Source organism: Brassica napus, chromosome A1 (assembly GCF_020379485.1).
Source record: "Brassica napus cultivar Da-Ae chromosome A1, Da-Ae, whole genome shotgun sequence".
Classification (NCBI taxonomy): Eukaryota; Viridiplantae; Streptophyta; class Magnoliopsida; order Brassicales; family Brassicaceae; genus Brassica; species Brassica napus.
Genome location: NC_063434.1, coordinates 12,766,822 through 12,787,464, shown reverse-complemented (window position 1 = coordinate 12,787,464; position 20,643 = coordinate 12,766,822). Strand labels below are relative to the sequence as shown.

Genomic DNA, 20,643 nt, shown 5'->3' with positions numbered 1-20,643 from the left:
TTCAAAGTTTCTGTGAATGGAGGGATGCAAGTTGTGGTTGAGTCTGACATGACTAATAAGCTTCTCATGAGAAAGTTGCTCAAATTCAATGACATCGAGGCAGATGGGGAAGCTAGAGTACATCGAAAGGCATATGGCTCTGATTTTTAGCAACGGTCGTGGATCAGTTGACGCCATTAACAACAAACCCAAATTAATTTAGTGTGAAATAATGATATTTTTATTTATTATGAATTATATTTTTGTAACCGAATTAGAACAAAACCAAAAAGAACAACTGAATAGTCACAAACAAAATCGAATTAAACTGAACCGAATACAAACCAAACCGAATCAAACCAAACTAACTTCGGTTGATTTCAAATAAAGACCCAGAAAGAACAAACAAAATCGAAATTCCCACCCCTACTCAAAACTAGGCCTGAAAATGTTTAACCATAACCGAATACCCGAACCGGAACCGACCCGATTTTGACCGGTTCGGTATGGTTTCGGTATTAGGCCAATTTAACCGATGGATAATTTTATAAATATCCATGGGTTTCGGGTCGGTTCCGGGTTTTACCCGAGACTCGAGAAAATCCCCAATTCCCAAAACACGAACCCTAGCTTTTCGATTCCTCTTCTCCATTATACCGTTTGATTTGAGAATTGTAAAGGTCTATGCTCTCTATACAAATAAAGCAACGGGTTTGTCATAAAGCTTCAAAGCTGGAACCTTTACTGGATTCTCATTTCTCTCCACCGTCTGCATCTTCGAGAATTCATTCGGAGGTAAGCAAACCATTTCTTTTGTGATTGTTTGATTCCTTATTTGTGTTATATCGTAATCGTATATGTGATTATCGATTCCTTCTTTTGTCTTTTTGACCGTTGATGATTTTGATATCGTTGATGTTTTGATGTTTTGATGACTTGATGTTGAATGTTGATGTTTGATAACTTTGATACTCTTATACGAGCATGAATTACTTATTCTAACAATTGTTTACTTATGTACGTGTATGTAGATGGGTTCTTCTCCAACTGATCTACAAGATGAAATGAATCATGACACAATGTCTGAAGACTTTTCTTCAGATGAAGATATACAAACAACAGGCTCGGGGAAAAAGACCATGAGAGATGAAGCTGGTGGTTCTGGTAAAGGGTCAAGAAAAAGGACAAGGTCTGATGTCTGGAAGCATCTCAGCAGGCTACCAAACAACTATAACAGATGTAAATGCCGCTATTGCAGTAAATAGATGAGTTGTCCAACCAAGTCTGGAACATCAAATCTGAGGAAGCATATCACTAACTGTAGGTCATACATCGCATGGAAGGCTGCAAATAAGTAAAAAGCCAGTCCCGGTTAGCTACAGATGAAGAAGGCAACATGAGTTGTGGGAAGGTGTCTGACAGAGTCGTCAAAGATGCTACCAATGAGATGATAGTCTTTGGGGAGTTACCATTGAACTTTTTGGAAAGCTTGGCGTGGAAACACTTCTGCAACAAAGTGCAGTTGGAGCTGCCTGTATGTAGGAAAACATGCACAAAGGAGATTGTGGCAATGTATATGAAGAGAAAAGCAGAGATGAAGAAAGTTCTTAGAGAGAACAAGCAAAGAATCTCTCTCACAACAGATATATGGACTGCTCCCTGCACTATGGTTAGTTACATGGTGATTACTGCTCATTTTATTGATTCAAGTTGGAAGCTGAGAAAGATGATCATAGGGTTTAAGAATGTGGATGATCACAAAGGGTCTACAATTGCGAGAGTTCTTGTGGATTGATTAGCAGAGTGGGATATTAAAAGAGTCTTCTGAATCACAGTTGATAATGCTACAGCTAACACATCAGCCATGAAGAAGTTCAAGGAAGAATTCATGAACCAAGGAGATGATGCACTGGTTTTGAATGGTGAGTTCTTGCACATTAGGTGTGCGACTCATATTCTTAATCTTATTGTCAAGGAAGGGTTAAGTGAGGTCGATGATAGCGTGACTGCGATTCGGAATGGTATTCAGTACGTGAGGTCTTCAACCAACAGACAGAAGTCTTTCGAGTTTCGGGTTGACACGGGAAAGATGACCAGAGGAAGCCTTCCATTAGATGTCAAGACAAGATGGAACTCGACGTATCTGATGATATACCAAGCAATCAAATTCAGGGCAGCTTTCGAGAAGATGGAGGCTGAGGACAAACCGTTCAATGACTACTTCTTGGAGCTTGAAAATGGGAAAAAGAGGATTGGACCGGCTTGTACAAGAGATTGGGAAGAAGCTGAGAGGTTGGTACACTTTCTTGTCATCTTTAACAATTCAACTTTGATACTCTCGGCTACAAAGGGGATTACATCGCACAAGATCTACAATGAGATTGTCACCATCACTAGGAATGTCAGTAAGATAAGCTATGCACCAGGTGCTGATGAATTACTTCAGATGAAAGCTTTGACGATGATGGGGAAACTAAGGAAGTACTGGAATCCGTTTACAGAAGAATCTGAGGCTGAGAGTGGTAAGTCTAAGAGCTGTAAGATGAATAAGCTTTTGATTGTTTCTACTGTTTTTGATCCAAGAAAGAAGATGAATTTTGCTAACCTCTGCTTTGAGAAACTCTATGGAAAAGAAAGCATCGAGTTTACTCTGCTTTCTGAATCAATTACGGATATCTTGAAGCGCTTATATGATGAGTACAGTGTTGGATACAGCACAAGTGGTGGAGGATCAGGCGGTTCACAGTCTCAAGGAGGATCATCTTCACAGTCGCAGTCGCAGGGTAGTGGTGCAGTTCTACAAAATCAAAACATAGGCAATGGGATCGGGTATGAGCGAATGGATAATCTGTACGAGGAGCTTGTAGAAGAAACAGGTACACAAGATTCTAGTAATGAGTTAGAAGTGTATTTGAGAGAGAAAGTAGAGGTTACAAAAGCTGTTAGTGGACTTGGAGGCGAGTTTGATGTTTTATCATGGTGGAGAAGGAACAGTGTGAAGTTCCCGATCTTGTCTCAGATAGCTGCTGATATTCTTGCGGTTCAAGCATCATCTCTTGCATCAGAAAGTGCATTTAGCACTAGTGGGAGAGTCTTAGACCCATATAGGAGCTGCTTGACACCCTTTATGGTCGAGGTGTTGGTGTGCACATAACAATGGTTGAAATCTGAGATTCATATAAATGAGAAAGGCATTCATTCAATAGAGCAGCTACTTTCAGATGTGGTGCAACAAGATGATCTCATGAGAGGTATGATTCACTTCTTTTAAACTCTTTAGAACATGATCTTAATTCTTGATGCTTGAAGTTTAGAATATTCATAGGTTCTGTTTTCGTTTTTCCTAGAGTTTGAAGCTGGATGCAATCTGGAATAAGGATGGACTGGTTTAGTGTGGAGTGTGGACGAGTGAGACTGCGAGATTGAGAGTGACTGTCTCATTTTCATTTTCAGTTTGTGACTTTGTGTTCTTATTTTAGACTTCAAGTACTTTATTTTGCTGTTGTGATTTGTGAACTTGTGATTTGCTTCATGTTTGGTACTTTGGCGGTTTAAACTATGTTTTATTTTATGGTTTTAATTTTCAGACTATGTTCTTGTTTAAGTTTTCATTTTGAGACTATGTTCTTGTTTAAGTTTTCAAATTCTTATATGATCTCTTTAGTTTGAAAAGCGGTTTGATTTTGGTTACTATTATGATATCGGGTTTTGATTACGGGTATTTTATAACCGAACCGATTTTTACTAAATGGTTTCGGTTTAGATTGCGGGTATTTTGTAACCGAACCGATAAGTACCCAATAATTTTGGATTGGATATGGTTACTTTTAGTGTAAAACCGAACGTATCCAGAACCGATCGGTACCGAACCGTAACCGAACCGAAAGTCTTACAAGTACCCATTGGATATAAATTCTACATAACCGAACTATCCGGACCCGATCGGTTCTTACCCGGAACCGAACCGAATACCCGAAATCCCAGGCCTACTCAAAACTTAAATAGGTGTAGATTTTGTTTTACAAAGTATGGTTCAGTCTCTCATGATTCAGATTTTAGTCTATTCCAACAGCTTCCAGTTTAGGTTACATGTGGCGTCTAGCTTGTCATTGTCATCATTCAAAAGAAAATGCGGAGAAGCTTATGGAACAAGAAACACATGAATGAATATAAAGAGTAAGATAATTCATTTGAAATTTAACTATGTGTAAACCTTCCAAGTTTCTTCAAACAAGTATAGCACATAGAGAATAATAGATATATCTTTTTCTTTATTAACCATTATTTTTCACTCGGCATTATTCTTGGACATACATCACTAGTATACTTAATACTAGCACCATAGTTTTTCTGATAAGGCCATAGAATGGCATTGATCATTACTCTGTTATGTTTCTTAACTTGTTAAAGAAAGAAAGAATCTCCTGTGAGACTCGTTCAGACATCTCCTGCTGGATAAAATGATGACCATCCTCAATAACAACAACCTCAAGATTAGGTACAATACTCTTGAACATCTCTCCCTTCACATACTTAATCGTTCCATTAGCTCCTTCATTTCCTATATCTTTGTCTCCTGCGATAAACTTTGTTGGAATAACAATCTTGTAGCCTTGCCACGGCGCCAATATCTCCCAGTTCCTGTAATTTCCTCAACACTTTCAATACTTTGTTTTAAAGTAACAGCAAAGGATTTACTGAATCAATGGAAGTAAGACTTACAGATCCATGGCTCTGTAGTAATTCAGTGGGCCTGTGAACCCAGACTTTTGAAACTTGTCTGCATAAACCTGAATCTCTTCTTCAGTTATCCAATCTGGAAGCGTCGATGGAACTTCAAGATCATCGATGATCTCTGTATTAGGAGGAGCCACCCAGAAATCTGATCTTGTTGTTAGCAAGAACTTTTTCATAACTGTCAAGCAATCATGCTTGGCAAATGCAGCCTCAGCTCTTCCAGGTTCCTTGTAAAGACAGAACCAAGGAATCAGACGATGACAATAGAAACACCACAAATCTTGAAAATATTTTTGTTTTTTTTTTTAAATACCTGAAACTGAGTGATGTATAACCCATCTCCAAAGCTTTTGAACAAGTCCGAAGGTTTGAGATTTGGATCTCTTGGAGAATATGGAACAGAGAGACTTACGAAACCTTTGACTCTGTCTGGTCTAAACAAGCATAGAGACCAACCTATGATGGCTCCCCAGTCATGTCCAGCCACAAAAGCCTATAACATTGAGAAACGTAAAATATTTTCATATACTGATCTAAATCTAACCGTTGGAATCTTTCATAAGATGAGAGATCAGTTTCACCTGAGCAGTGCCGTAGTGATCGAGCAAACCGATGACATCAGCAACGAGGTGGCTCACAGTGTAAGACTCATGGGTCGGAGGAGAATCGGAGTCAGCGTAGCCTCGGAGATCTGGAGCAACTACGTGGTAACCATGGCTTGACAGGAAATCGATCTGGTGACGCCACGAGAACCATGTCTCAGGGAAGCCATGGAGTAACAGAACTAAAGGTTCTCCCTCATCTCCTTTCTCAGCCACGTTTAACCAAATCCCATTGGTCTTGATCTTCTTCTCTCTCACCTCGCTTGTCATTCTTGATTTGATGATTCTTGATCTGATGAGAGAGAGAGGAAAAATCAGCGACCAAGTGAGATTCTTATAGAGGAAAATTCAGCGACCAAGTGAGACTTTTATTACCAGAGTCGAGATTTTGAGAGAGGCACGGAAATTAATGAATGTACACGTGGAGTAAAAAGAGACGGACCAAGCCTCTGCTTAGGTTACACGTGTGCCTGTTTTGAATAGAAATCATAATGTGTTGTTTCATATATATAGACCTACTATGTGTTTGTGATAAATTTTTCAAAAGTTAAACTATATTTCAAATAAAATTTATTAATATTATATATTTTATTATTTTTGACTAATATTTAATATAAAATTGATTATTTAAGCATAAAATTATGAAAAAAATAATTTTGTTTACTTTAAATTACATTTAATAATATATATGTAATATGTTTAAAATTCAAATCTTAGATAAATTTTTTATCTATTTATTTTGGTTAAATGTATTAGCTTATATAAAATTACTAAAAAATCATATAAAATTGTATAGTTATTAAAAATTATAACTAAATAATATTTATAAAATTTGTAGGTATCTAAAAGAAACTAATGTAATTACGATTAACAATTTATTCATATATTAAAAAAGATGTAGAAAATTTTGAAAATATTAGTAATAAAAATTGTACAATTATAAAAATACAGTTAAATAATGTATTTTGAAATTTATAATGCATATTTCAATATATTTATTTTAGTGATGATTTATAAATTATTACCATATTTTAAGAAGTTTACCAAAAATATAAATCAACATTAAATGTAATGTATTAGTTATTGCTATATTCTATAAAGTTTACCAAAAATATATGTCAGTAATAAATGTGATTGTTCATGTCATATTAACTATAAGCCATGTCATCAATCTTATTAGCCATGTCATCATTGTTTTTGTAAAAATGATTGTATAGAGAATATGTGGCAAAATCACTTCGTAAATATAGTCTAGGGGATTTCAACCAGTGTTCTAAAATACACTATGAACTACTGCTTAGCTGTATATGCAGATATTTATGCGAGGTATAACGGTAAATGTTTCAAAGAAAAAATATAATATTTAGTAAGTAAATTGGCATATCCATATTCTTATCATAAATTTATACAGTTCTTATTATTTTCTTATCTACGATAAATAGTAGCATTCTGAATATATAATAAGATGACTTCATTTTTGTAAAAAAAAAACAGATGTGAAACAAAGAGTTACATTATACGTTTAAATATGTTGAACAAGAACGATAAAATACAACTACTTCAACAAAATGTGCAAGCCTTCATAAGTTCATATAAAATATGAATCCACGCATACTTCTAGAGTAATTTGAATATTTGACTTGTTCATTATAATCATTTTCTTCGTTAATACTAACCACAATATCTAAAATAGACTATGCCGTATAAATAAACCGAACCACCAAATTCAGTACGTTATGCACCCGTACAGCGTATATATGGCGCTTAGACGACCACATTGTGTGTATTTTTTTTTAGAGCAAGACATTTACTAACTCATATTGACTCTGTAAATCAAATCGGCAACTCTGCATCCATATGAACGACGAAAGACAGTTGTTTCCTAACATTGTGTGTATTTTAGAACAGTGATTTCAACGGATGGTTTCCCTCGTACGCACCTCTGTTGTGAAGTGTGATGATGCCAATGGTCCAAGTACTCTACAAGTATGTGTCAACTCTTTAGAGTTCATGAGCCAGAAAGTGTAAGCACAGTAAAATGGTTCAGGATTTTGGAAAATTTAAATTTCAGTTAAGTTTTTTTTTTTAATTTCAGTTAAGTTTTGCATGAAGAATGTTTCTAAGGACGGAAGATTTTATTTACCTTTCTAGTCCATACAATAAACAAAGAAATGATGCGGACCACCAGCTGATCAAGAAGAAGACGAAGTCAGCACCCCCAAACGAATTTTTGCATATGATAACATCAACTATTATTAAATTGCTGAAGCAATCCCGGAAAAGGCCTACAGCTTGGTTGCCAAAATAAGAATACAACATTCTCCTTAATTCTATTTTGATTTCCCTCCTAAGTCCCAAGTAATATAGAGAATGCTTTCCTATATATAAACAAGTTGCTCAATGGATTTGTTTCAAAGAGAGAATGTTATTGAGAAACATAAAGGGCCAAGTATCATCGGCTGGATTCTTTTGCATCAGCTTGTTTAGTTGGATTAAACTCACCAAAAAACTCCAAAATGCGAGTAAGAAATTTTCCACCTAAACTCTTATGTTTGAATACATGAGAACCGAGGAAAGTGAAACTCATAAAGAGAGCTCATGAACTGATTAGGAACATCAGACAAAACATGAATAGAGCTGAAAGACATAAGAAGAGTGGTGAGTTATCGAGGGATAGTCTATGTAATTTTTCCACTCAAGAACACAGTCATCTTTATCCCATTGTCCTTTCACAAACTTTTCCAAGTACCATCTGCGGAATAAAAATAAAGGATGGAACTTTATGGTTTTGGATAGGTTTATAGAGCAACCAGTAGATTATGTCATCAGAGAGGATACAACAATTAGTGGTCCAGCGACACCAAAGAACAAAATATCACATATCCCTCAAAAACCCTTAAACATCATAACTAACCTCTCAAAGGAGAAATGAAAACACATTTATTGAAGCTATTGTGGTAAACATTTTGCAAATCAGCGCATGGGAAGTAGGGAGTGAGCAGAAGTTGAATCCTTTTTCTTCAACATGCACATGAATGATTGCTTAGCAATTTAGAAAGTCCAACTATATTTTTTTTCAAAATATCAAAAATAACTGGACGTGAATAAACGAAGGAGAAATGCACAATTGGATCAATTAGTGAATTCAAGATCAGAGGTAAATAAATAGATGGATCTTGACGAAGGATAATGTTGTGGATAAATGGATCAGAAAGAAGAACAAGTGGCAAGTTGTGGATAAATGGATCAGAGGATCAGTTTTTTCTTTTCTGGCCATTAGAATACAATAGTGAATAAAGAGTTTGTATACCATATTTCGATACAATATATCTGAATGTGGACACTAATGTGGATAAGTCGATGTTTGAGGGCTGGAGGTGTATTCTGTTGTTGTATAACGATGTTCGTATAATTGCTGAAAATTAGCGTCTCATTTTTCATTTCTATAGGACGACTCAATGGATTGGGTTATAATCCAGATAAATCTTTAGATCTAATTTGGGATTTGGCCAATGTTATACAACAAATAAGAAGTTCCAAAATTTAGAGCGTTAATCTGGCTCTTGTTTAATTGTCTTTTTTATTATTTTAGTTTTGTTTTCTGTTTTATAATTCTATGTATTTTGTATGTCTTTTTCAATTTATATAAATATAATAGTTGATAAAAAAGGTATTGAATATACATTATAGACATATTATACAAAAAGAGAAACAAACTTGCAATTCTTTCTTTTTTTGGTCAACAAACTTGCAATTATCTTAACATTTTACCAAAGCAAAAAAGTTGCAATTCATACAACACCATATAGTTTCTTCACTAGTCCATAAAGATGACAAGCATGTTGTCGTCTAATCGTCACACAACTATACGGCTGGTCCGTTTTCAATCTTTCATTGCTCTCGTCATAGCAATGATGAAACAACAGTAACTTGTAAACACACATACAATCTATAAATTCAGATTCAAGAAAGAACAAGGATTTCAGTTCTTATGGGCATATGTTAATTAGTACATGGGCGCGTCTTCAAATCGGAAATATTCGACGATGAGACAGATCGAGAGTATGAAAAGCAAACCAAGGAATAAGACACCACACAGAGACGAAGACCTTGCCATCTCCAGTCAAAACAAGCAAAATGATGTACTGTTTTATATTTCAACAGTCTTGGTCAAATAACCTTCATAACCAAATCCTTGGATCAAAAATCAAATCTACAACTGGATCAGTTTCTTGAAACAATACGTTCCCATGATGAACCAACCCGTAAGTAAACAGGCTAGAACACAGCAGGAAGCTAAGAATGTCCAACCACCTAGTAACATTCCTATAGCGTAGATTATAACTGTAGGCAGTAAAGACTTGACCATCGCAGTTTTGCTCACCCAACGTCCCTTGAGGAACACTAGCGCCGCGAGATTCACCACGTTCCATCCACCTGATCTTATCGCAAGACGGTTCAGGTTGTTGGCTACAAAGGAATGACAGTTGCATGTCAATATGTTATACGAATAGTGTTGGTACTCTTGCGTGCCTTTCCTCAGTGCATCATCCCACGTTGGCTCTTTCTCATGAGTGTCTCCTTCCTCATTGAACAAACATGAGCCGGACGAAAGAGATGATTCCTGATCAAACCAAGCCAAAGTTGTTAACTTGCAGCAAAGGAAACAAAACGAAAGGCAGCATCTTTGCAAAGGTTACCTTAGCCTTGTTGATCTGGATGTAACGAGACACAGCTCCAAAAGCAAAATTGTCAACACAGACGAAGTTAGGTCCTGCGAAGTCGAGGATGACACCATCTTCTCTGCAGATACCAACGTGGCCGATGAAGGGAACCAGCCATGTAATGAAGGGGAGAGGTGTCCAGACGATGCAGCACGGGAAACGATCTCTTCTGGGATCAATCCTCATGGGATCTTCAAAACCGAGCATGATGCCATGTTCTGAATCTGTTGTTGTCTCTCCCATTTTCCAAATTCCAAGTCCAAGTGCGCTTCCTTATTCGATTCTCTCTTCTTTAAACAACAAAACAATGAACTAAGTGAACTCTATAGTTACAGTAAACGTTATCGTGGTTCTATTGATTTTGCCAGTGTTAAATTACAATACGATGAACCCCTAGAAATTGGCAGATGAGTAATCAAGAAGATCGACTATAGATCAAAGCGTACCAATTTAAGCAGAGGAGACGACGATGATAGGCTCCGATCTTACATGAACTATACAAAAGATTCTCCTTCGCTGAGGCCAGAAACGGCGACCTGTGATTCGTCACTGCCTTTTTCCTTTCTTAGGAACGATCGCTAATGAACATGTTTGGCTACTTGTTTTAAAGTAATCCCTCCTGTGAAAATAGACGACGACATAGCGTTCGGTCTAGTATGATGAAAACGGCAGGCTGTTGAGTTTTATATTAGATTATTAGAATCATATGATTACATAAAATCACGTGGTTAAGTCATTGGTTGAGCTTCCTTTTACTAAACCGGTCATGTATATATATAGATGTTGGTACATTGTAAACATTGAGTTTGAGTAAATACATTTTCATATTTTCGATTCGTAACAAACTTTGGATCGTCTCTTTCACAAAGCTCAAGTTCTAATATTTTAAAAACGTCAAATATATTAATACCGTGTCGTTTTCTGACGGTAGATTCTGCTCCTCTATTTTCTCTCTCGCTCTGGTAAAATTGCTACCTATTGAGGATTAACACAAAGATGAGAAAACGCGATTTGGCGATTTTGATGTTCTTCACTCTTGAGGTGATTTTTACCCACTAATCGTCCTCTTAGTTCAACGACAGTATAGAACTTCTAGAACACTTCAGAGAAATCTTTGAATTTTGCACGTTGAGAGGGATTTTGTATCAGATGAGAGAGACCGAAAGTTTTTTATATTCACATTAATGATAAAGTTGTTTATATACATGCTTAATTTTATACCAACAACTAAACTAACATTTACAGTTCTAATAATAGGTGGTTAGTCTAATATCCCTTCCACAAGTTGAAGTCTTCAAGGAGGGAAGAAGAGACTTTAAAAATCATACCGAGACATGAGCAGTTTGAATGTCTAAGAAAGTAAAGCCTTGGTAAACAATTCACCTATCATATTCCATGTTGTGACATGAAGTAGTTTTAAGAGTCTACACCGCAATATTTCACGAACCAAATAGAAATCATTCTCTATGTGCTTCGTCCTCTCGTGAAAAACCGCGTTAGACTCAATCTGAATTGCTGCAGTCAGGCATGAGCAAAATAACCAGAACCGAAGAACCGAACCGAAACGGAACCAAAATTCCTGAAACTGGAACCAGACCAATACCCTCAAATACCCGAACGGTTCCTAATTTTTATATCTGAAATAACCGAACGAACCGAGAACCGAATGGGTACCCGAATATATAAAAATATTAATTATATATACATATAACATAACTTAATATATTTTTTTTTAATTTAAAATTAAATTAAAAGTATCTAAAAATAGTTGAGGATAACTAAATTGCTATAAAATATCCAAACTGCCCGAAAGTATCTGAAATTATATGGATTGTTTTATCCAAAATATCCAAAGTAATCCGAAATATCCAAATTGTTTATCTAAAACATCTTAATTATTTGATATTTAACCTAATTAACCAATATTTTATCTAAATTATCCGAACTATCCGAACCCGAACCGGATCCAAATGAGAACCGAATTTTTTCCGGGTATTTTTTGGTTCCTACATTTACTAACCGAACCGAACCCAAAACTATCCTAATGGAACCGAAAATAGGTCAAATAGTAAATGGATCCTCTAACCCCCTATCTAAACTACCCGAAACCCAAAATATCCGAACCGAACCGATACCCGAAATATCCAGGCCTAGCTGCAGTGCAGCCACAAAACAAGTTCACAGGGACATTGACTTGAACATGTAAGTCTTTCAACAGCTGAGCTAACCAAGAAGCTCACATGTCGTGTCTACTAAAGCACAATTTTCTGACTCTGCACTACTTCTAAATATTGTTTTCTGCTTCCTAGACTTCCACAATATTAGAGAATCCCCTAGAAAGACACATAAGCCAGTTGTTGATCTCCTTGAGTCTAGACGTACTGACCAATCTGCATCCGAGAAAGCCTGCAAACAAACTTCAGAACTCGCTGAGTAAAACAGACCTCTACCGGGATCTCCTTTCAAGTACTTACAATCCGGTTTGCAGCTTCCAATGATGCGTATGAGGTTGAGAAAGATACTGACTTTTAACCATGGTATATGAGTGTTTTAGAGTATATTATATGGGTTTGGAGTATGTTTTAGAGTGTTTTTAGGTTCAGGTACGTTTTGGAGAACTTTGATGATTTTGGGGCCTTCTAGAGCCTTTTGAGGTGGAGAACTGCACATACGCGTTAGATGTATAGATATGGATAAAGACCTTCCCACTGTGAAATTGAGCTTATCTTTTGACACAATATATATCTTTTAGTTAGCTTACCAGTGCCACCGGTTTTAGGTCAATCCAACAATTAGATCAGAAGTTATGTTCGTTTTACTGAAGAGTGGTACGTCTGCCTCGCGAGACGGAGCTGACGAGGAGTTGAAGGAATGTCGATCGACGGTGCACCCTTGGTGTTGATCGACGGTGATGCCAGAACGCGGATTGAGCCTATTTCATGACTGACTTAAGCCCAGAAGTTACCACAAGTTACTAGAATACCCATGGACGACTCAAAACTCTATTTATGTGTTTTGTAAGCCATTGTTGACGGCTACGCTTTATTCTATTCATTGTTTCTAGTTTTAGGGTTGGAAAGAAGATCAATTATCTTTCAGAAATTGATTGGAACTCCATTGGTTTTACCATTGCTTTCTATTATATTATTTATTTAGACTATTTTTTGTGTTCCTTTTATCATGTCTGAATATTCACCATGTTAGGTTTAGGGATATCATGAGCTTATTGTCAAACTGAATCTATTAGGATTGCTAGGTTTGTTTACTGATTTCTACACCAGGTTAGCTTGCAATATTAGGATCTGGAATAGTTGGAAAAGCACGACAGTGTGACTGATTGTTTGAACCTAGAATCATAGGATAATTGAGAGGACTGAAAGTGCAATTGATTAACGAAACCTGAACCCTGAGTGGATTAAATATCTAGGCGCATAAGAGTGTTGGTTTAGATCTAGTTGAACATTATTGATCTGTGCGATAATGCTTGTCTGAAGTAGTATCGATCAACGCTTAATCGACTGCATCGATCAATACTCATTCTTGGTTTGCATGCGACGGTTGGAACATAGTATTTAGACATCTGAATAGTAATTGCATGCGGAAGATGGATTACTTGCTAATGAATTCAAGTTCTAGAACTGAACCTATAAAACTCTTTGCATCCTTGATTGTAGTTTTGAATCTCCTTATTGATAAATCCCTAGGTCTAGCGCTTTAACTTCATTGTTTACAAACCTCAATTAATCAATCAAACAACTGCTTTGTTCACCCTGCTTACTGCTTTGTTTACTTTTTTAATACTGATTGCTTAGCTTAACCTTGATTTCTATGGTCTGTTATGTGCCCTAGCCCACTGTGGATTCGATCCTTAAGTACTACAATTGAAGCTCTTATTTGAGAGAGTAAAATCACTCCTTAGGGTAATTTGAGCGATATCAAGCCCGATAAATTGTAGGGTCTTTCAACAAATCTCCACTCTCTGCACTGAGTTGAACAGCTGAATCCATAGGTGTAGTAACTGGTTTACAACCAAGGATACCAACACTATCCAATACATCAAGGGCATACCTTCGTTGAGATACAGAAAAACCTTGAGATGTTCTTGCAATCTCCAAACCAAGAAATTATTTGACTTGCCCGAGATCCTTTATCTTGAACGCTTGAGATAACGTCTTCTTCAAAGCTGTAAATGCTTCATCATCATTACTAGCTATTAGTATATCATCCACATACACCAATAAGGATGTAAAGATACGACCAGCCTTCTTCACGAACAATGTATGTTCTGTTTCGGATTGAGTAAAGACATCTTTCAACAAAACATCATAAATTTTTTTATTACATTGTCGTGAGGCCTGTTTCAGATCATACAGAGATTTATGAACCTTCCAGATTGCATTTGGAGGCAAGGTCTCACTATGAGGAGGTGTATAACCTGGAGGCAATTGCATATATATATATTTCTTCATCTAAGCCATCGTATAAAAAGGCGTTAGTTTTTTTTTTTGAATTATACAGAGGTATCCTGGCCCCACAAAAGTGATCCAGACTAGTCACGTGTTGCCACGTGTCGGTCCTCTGTCCCTGGCGATGCCGAAATGTTAATTTCCCAGTGGCCGGGATTCGAACTCAGTTGGCGGTACTCACAGCTGTAAGCCCTTTACCACTAGAGCTAGAAGCTCCGGTTTAAAAAAAAAAAAAAAAAAAAAAAAAAAAGAGACCATCATTGTTTTGCAGCCAAATCCAAGAACAACTTCACTGTGAAAAGCTTGGCAACATGAGAAAAAGTGTCTATGTAATCACTTCCCTCTAGTTGTGTATACCCTTTAGCCACTAATCTCGATCTTCTTCTTTCAATTGTTCCATCTGGATTATACTTGTTCTTGTAAGCCCAACGACATCCAATCAGTTATTTTCCTTCGGGAAAAGAAACCACTAAAAAAGTACCAGTTTCCACACACATCTGTAACTCATCATTCATTGGCTCATGCCAGCTTTTATCCCTGATAGCCTCTTGAAAATTTCTCGGTTCAGACTCAGCAGAGATGTTGCAGATGAACTTGACATAGTCTTCACTGAATCTCAAGTAATCAAGAACCTATGATAAGGAATTTGTTGTATGACCACTAGTCTCAAAATTTTGATGTATCAGATTGCAATGGTAATCAGCAAGAAATGACGGAGCATGAATGTTCCTCTTAAGCATGTTTGCACTCATATCATTAGTATTTTCAGACTAACTGTGACAGAGTTGTTATCAGATAAGACCGGAGGGACAATGACATGAATTGGCACATGAATAGAAGAAGAAGTTTATGATATAGATGGTGAAGTATCATAAATGGAAATATGTAATTTTTAGAAGGAAAAAGATCAAGAACAAAATCATTAGGCTCAGAGGACTGAAAAGGAAAAATGTCTTCATGAAAAAGAACGTTTCTGGTAATAGAAAATTAGAAATAGAGTTTGTTTCAAGGTTAAGGACTTTGTAACTTTTATAACCAGAAGGATAACCCAAAAACACTGAGGCATTTGATCTTGGAGTGAATTTGTGTCGATCTTTAGGATATGTAGAGGAAGAACAGAGACACCCAAAATCTTTTAAAAGAGAATAATCCGGTGGTTTGTTCTTAATGATCTCAAAGGGAGTTTTATTTTGAAGTAAAGGAGATGGTGTTTTGATCAAGAAGACTGAGGTTCTGACACAATCACTCCAGTGTTGTAATGGGACATTGGATTGAAAAAAGAAGAGCCCTGACCACATTTAATATGTGTTGATGTTTTCGCTCAACAACAGAGTTTTGTTGTGGCATACCAACAAATGAGTAAAAGTGAAAAATGCCTTTTGATACAAGAAGAGTTTTAAAAGAGAGTTCGGGGACATTGTCTGAACGAATAGATATGACTTTACTTGAGTAATGTGCTTCTACAAGGTTAAGAAAGATGGGAAAGATTTGTAGAACATCACTTTTGTGTTTCAAAAAATATATCCATGTGACTCTTGAACAATCGTCAATGGTATGAAAATATCTAAAACCCTCAACATAAGAAAAAAAGGGACCCCAAACATCTAAATGAATAAGATCAAAAGGTTTATCAGCTAGATTATTATGAGAAGTGAAAGCTAGACGCTTTTGTTTTGCAAGATGACACGTCTTGCAATATGACCAGTCTTTGAGATGAGCTTTAGTAAAAGAAAGAGCTCCAGAGAGAACTTGAATTTTTGAAAAAGAAGGATGACCAAGTCTTGAATGCCTATTAGACTAACCATCGGTTATTAGAATTGTAAATCTCGGCTTAGTTGTTGGTTTAATATTAAGCGTGTATATATGCTGACTCTTGTAACAACTTTATTATTAATGTGAATATAACAAACTTGCACTCTCTCTCATCTGATAAAGTATCATGTCGGTTTAGTTGTTCATTTAATATTTTGCAGTCAAAGAAGCAAGGTTCCATTTGTACGATGATTACCCAATCAAACACGAAGTCTATCGTCTCCCACTACCTATTATAGCTGACCTTAACGGCAATGGGACGGAGGTCGTCGTTACTACGAAACGATGCAAAAATCAAGGTTACTTAATTGCTTCTTGATGTTGTCCTCGTTGGTCTCTGCTTTGCTTTGATCACAACTTAAAAAAAAACTCTAGGAAATGAATCTGCAGGTTTCTGTTATCCTCTTCTCAATTATTGTGACTTAGTCCTTCTACTTACTCATGTTGATGGAAGAACAGGAGGATAATGCACACCATGGAAATATCGCAATTTCAATAAGCAGTTACACATTGAAGCATGTTGATATTGGTTTGGTTATTGTTGGTGGACGGATGGAGATGCAGCCTTATGTATGTAGAAGGAAATAAACCCTCTGCTGATTCCCTATTTAGCTTGCATTGTATTGTATGCTATAGATTAGTCTTATCTTTTAGAATCACATGGATCCATTTGAGTAACTTGGCATCGCATAACAGAATTCTGAGCAACACAAAAGAAGTGCTACTGAGAATCGGGTAAAGATTGTTACATCATGATGGGTTTTGGTAAAATGAGAACCCACACCGGGTTTGGTAAACCGAACAGGTCATCTTAATACATATATGATCAGGGGTGTGCCTACATAGAGAGGAGTGTGGGTCACTTGACACTACAAAAATATGATAAAATGTTGTTTTGTATAAGAAATTGAGAAATAGTCAGTAGCTGAGCTGGTAAAAATTTGTTTATGACCCCCTCAAAACTTACTCATGGGTCTGTCTCTGTGTATGAGTCAGTGATATACATTGTTCAAGAAATTGATAAGCGGTAATAAAAGGTTTTATATGAGATCATTGATTAGGTGGACGCTTAAACCGGTATTTTAAGCGAGTATACCATTTTTTGTCGACTAGACGGACACCTAAATGCTGTATAAACCGACTTTTATAACACTGATGACATATCTCTTGGTTTAACCTTGGTAATTTTATAGATTCAAAGTAAAAAATGACAGATGCGAATGTAGGACTTTATGTCTTCGATAGGTATGACATGTAATACTAGAGTTGAGATGATAACAGTTATAATTTGATCTTAATTATATATTGTATAATTCTATAACATTGATATTTATGTACTTTGTTCGATACTATTACTCTATGATATTTATGTTTTGATATTTAATTGTTTTCATCAATTGGTATCTATTATTGGAACATTTATTACAAAACTTCTTAAACTTAATTAATCATTTTAACCAGAGGTAGGCAGAAATGCTGAATTGGTTGAATGGATCCGGAAATTTTATCTAAACTAAACTGAATCCGATATAAATACCAAATAGGTTTAGTTTTACTGTATTTTAGATTTTGAATTTTACCTTAAACAAACAATGCATGCATGTGCGAAATTATAAACTTATTATAGTAAAAAATACTGCAAATGAGAGAGACGATAAAAAGAACACTTTATTTGAGCTAAACTTACGGATTAAATAATTAAAATGTGATCCACTGAAGCAGTTTTCAAAAATGAAACGATCGAACTGTTGTTGCCATGATTCATAAGGAACAAGACTTAGGTTCATCTCTAAGGTGAACCTTTAAATTCACATATCTTCTTATTACCAATCAAAATACAACCTAGATTAATAATAAAATAGATTAATTTTATTTAAAAAAATCTGAAATAATTGAAAAAAATAATAACTCCAATTTTAATGATGCTAAAGCCACTAACTAAACCCTAAACTTTAAATCTATACCCTAAACCCAAATCCTAAACCCTAAACCCAAACTGTAAACCCTAAACCCAAACCATAAACCCTAAACCCAAATCCTATATCCTAAACCCAAATCCTAAACCCTAAACCCAAATCCTAAACCCTAAACCCAAACCGTATATCCTAAACCCAAATCATAGACTCTAAACTCAAACCATATATCCAAACCTAATCCCTACACCCTAAACTCAAATCGTAAACCCTGAACCCAAATCCTATATCTTAAAGGTTTAGGTTAATGTTGATGTTGTTTCTTTAGGGTTTAAGATTTGGGTTTAGAGTCTAGATTTGGGTTTAGGATCTAGGATTTGAGTTTAAGGGCTAGGGTTTGAGTTTAGAGTTTACGGTTCGGGTTTAGGGTTTAGGATTTGGGTTTAAGATATAGGGTTTGGGTTTAAAATTTAGGGTTTAGGGTTTAGGTTTAAGGTTTAGGATTTAAAATTTAAGATTTAGGGTTTAGAATTTAAGATTTAGAGTTTAGTTAGTGGCGTTAGCGTTATTATTTTTTTTTCAATTATTTTAAATTTTTTAAAATAAAAAATAATATATTTTATTATTAATTTATGTGGCATTTTGATTGATAATAAGAGTATAAGTGAATTTAAAGGTTCACCTTAGGGGTGAACCTAAGTTTTGTTCATTCATAAGTCCAACTTTACCATTCTATGCAAGTAGAAAAATATTCATTTTTCTTGGGATTTTAAGCAAACAGGTTGACCCAGATTGATATCTGTACTTAGGAAACATCAGTTACTTGATCAAAACCAACGCTCACTAAACCACACCTGAAGATTCTTCTAGAAGTTACCAATGATTTGCACCGATTTGGATAATAGAGTCAGACTCGTGTTATTATTAGCTGTCCCAATTTTTGAGAAAACCATCAAAATAACTCTGAACTTAAAAATAAAAAGCCAAAAAGACTTGAACTCATATATGAGCAATTTAAATCTCCAATTTTTGAATATTAGCCATTTTAATCTTGTTTATGTTGACTCAACCATTTTAATTCAGCAAAATTCAACTGTTAAGTTTGATTAATGAATAAACATTTAACCTTTGTTAAGTATATTAGCTTTAACCAATTAAAAAGTGCAACAAAAACTAAACCAGCGTAGAACCGAAATGGGAACAGAGGAATAAACTAATCTAGTGAAGAGTGTGGTGGAAGAAACAAACCGAAATAGCATTCTCAACGGAAGTCATGTCCTCAAACTCAACAAAATCATAGCAAACGCAAATAACATCCTGATGTCGTTATCCACCTTGTGTGTTCTGAGGAAAACACCGTCAGACATAATCATATAGTGGTTTGATGATTATGTGATAGATTACTACACAACAACAATAGACTGTAGAGTCTCTTATAAAAGATATTAATGGTGATAAATGAGTGGGATCAGCCACTACGGACTGCTTCCTCTCAAGTGTCCCTTGCTCAATCAAACACGACTTTCCCCCTATGTTACTGACTAGGGAGCAGATGGGGAAGATGTCTTTGAATTTGATAACGGCGATTCCTTTCTATGTGATCTCGGAAGGGAAGGAACCGCTCAAGTCTTAGGCTCCTGAAACGCGATCATACTCAGGCCAGTTTCATTTGTAAATATATACTCGGCAAGTTTCTCGAGATCGCCTTTAGGTAATTGACAAGATCAATGTGGTATCCGCAGAATTTACATGGTTTCATCATTAGCTGTAGGAGAGAAAACAAAATTAGAATCAATCTCAATATGGTCGACAACAAGGATTGAAGTGACAGAAGAATAAATTGTTTGAGATATAATAATATTGATTCTTACATTTTTATACATTAATATTTATTTTTTATAATTAGTATTATATATTTTAGATGAATCGTAATATAACTAATTGTATTCAAAAGGCTTGGACCGAATCGGATGGTTATTTTTTGTATAGATATCTGAACTTGTTTCAGATATATTTGTTATTTAGATATTTTTAGATTCTTATACATCATACTGAACTCATCCAGACCCAGAAGGATTCAACTCAAAACCCACACATAAACTTATAATATTCAAACGGAACCTAATTACAAAAAAAAAATGATACCTGAAATGAACAACTTGTACCTAAATAGATATCCAATGTTCATGCCTAACTGATTTTATAAACTAATAAAAATGTATCTTTCTATGTTTTGTGTAAATTAAGTGAAAACGAAAGAGTTTTTTTATTTAATAAAATAGTTATATGGAGTGGAAACCTAAGTGACAAATAAATTAATAAATATATCTTATTAAAATAGAAGTATTTTAAGTTTTGGTTTGGCAAACATAGATAACAGTTAAAAAAATAATGTTGTTTAGAAATATGG

The 20,643-nt window shown here is 35.5% G+C and overlaps 3 protein-coding genes and 1 long non-coding RNA gene across 5 annotated transcripts; 1 reads left to right on the top strand and 3 right to left on the bottom strand.

Moving 5' to 3' along the window:
• The first annotated feature begins 1,843 nt into the window (after window positions 1-1,843).
• Window positions 1,844-3,133, top strand: LOC106361257 (zinc finger BED domain-containing protein RICESLEEPER 2-like). Its single transcript, XM_013800984.1, has one exon. It carries the CDS (start codon window positions 1,844-1,846, stop codon window positions 3,131-3,133), a length of 1,290 nt encoding a protein of 429 aa, XP_013656438.1.
• Window positions 3,134-4,228: 1,095 nt separating this feature from the next.
• On the bottom strand, window positions 4,229-5,669 carry LOC106447306 (epoxide hydrolase A-like). The gene is made up of 4 exons (XM_013889204.3): window positions 5,298-5,669; window positions 5,030-5,209; window positions 4,702-4,943; window positions 4,229-4,620 (listed from the first exon to the last, which is right to left on the bottom strand). The coding sequence occupies exons 1-4, from the start codon at window positions 5,586-5,588 to the stop codon at window positions 4,359-4,361; spliced, it is 975 nt and encodes a 324-aa protein (XP_013744658.2). The 5' UTR covers window positions 5,589-5,669; the 3' UTR covers window positions 4,229-4,358.
• Window positions 5,670-6,941: 1,272 nt separating this feature from the next.
• Window positions 6,942-8,456, bottom strand: LOC125591217. The gene is made up of 2 exons (XR_007327186.1): window positions 8,233-8,456; window positions 6,942-8,070 (listed from the first exon to the last, which is right to left on the bottom strand). It is a non-coding gene; the product is annotated as an uncharacterized LOC125591217 (long non-coding RNA).
• A 980-nt stretch (window positions 8,457-9,436) lies between these two features.
• LOC106447316 (protein RTE1-HOMOLOG) lies at window positions 9,437-10,641 on the bottom strand. Of its 2 annotated transcripts, none has more exons than XM_013889215.3 (3): window positions 10,489-10,641; window positions 10,019-10,332; window positions 9,437-9,942 (listed from the first exon to the last, which is right to left on the bottom strand). In XM_013889215.3, exons 2-3 carry the CDS (start codon window positions 10,283-10,285, stop codon window positions 9,532-9,534), a joined length of 678 nt encoding a protein of 225 aa, XP_013744669.1. In that variant the 5' UTR covers window positions 10,286-10,332; window positions 10,489-10,641; the 3' UTR covers window positions 9,437-9,531. The 2 variants fall into 2 exon arrangements, with proteins under 2 accessions (XP_013744669.1, XP_013744689.1); XM_013889235.3 differs by having other exon boundaries at window positions 10,019-10,329; window positions 10,489-10,620.
• Between the last annotated feature and the right edge of the window lie 10,002 nt (window positions 10,642-20,643).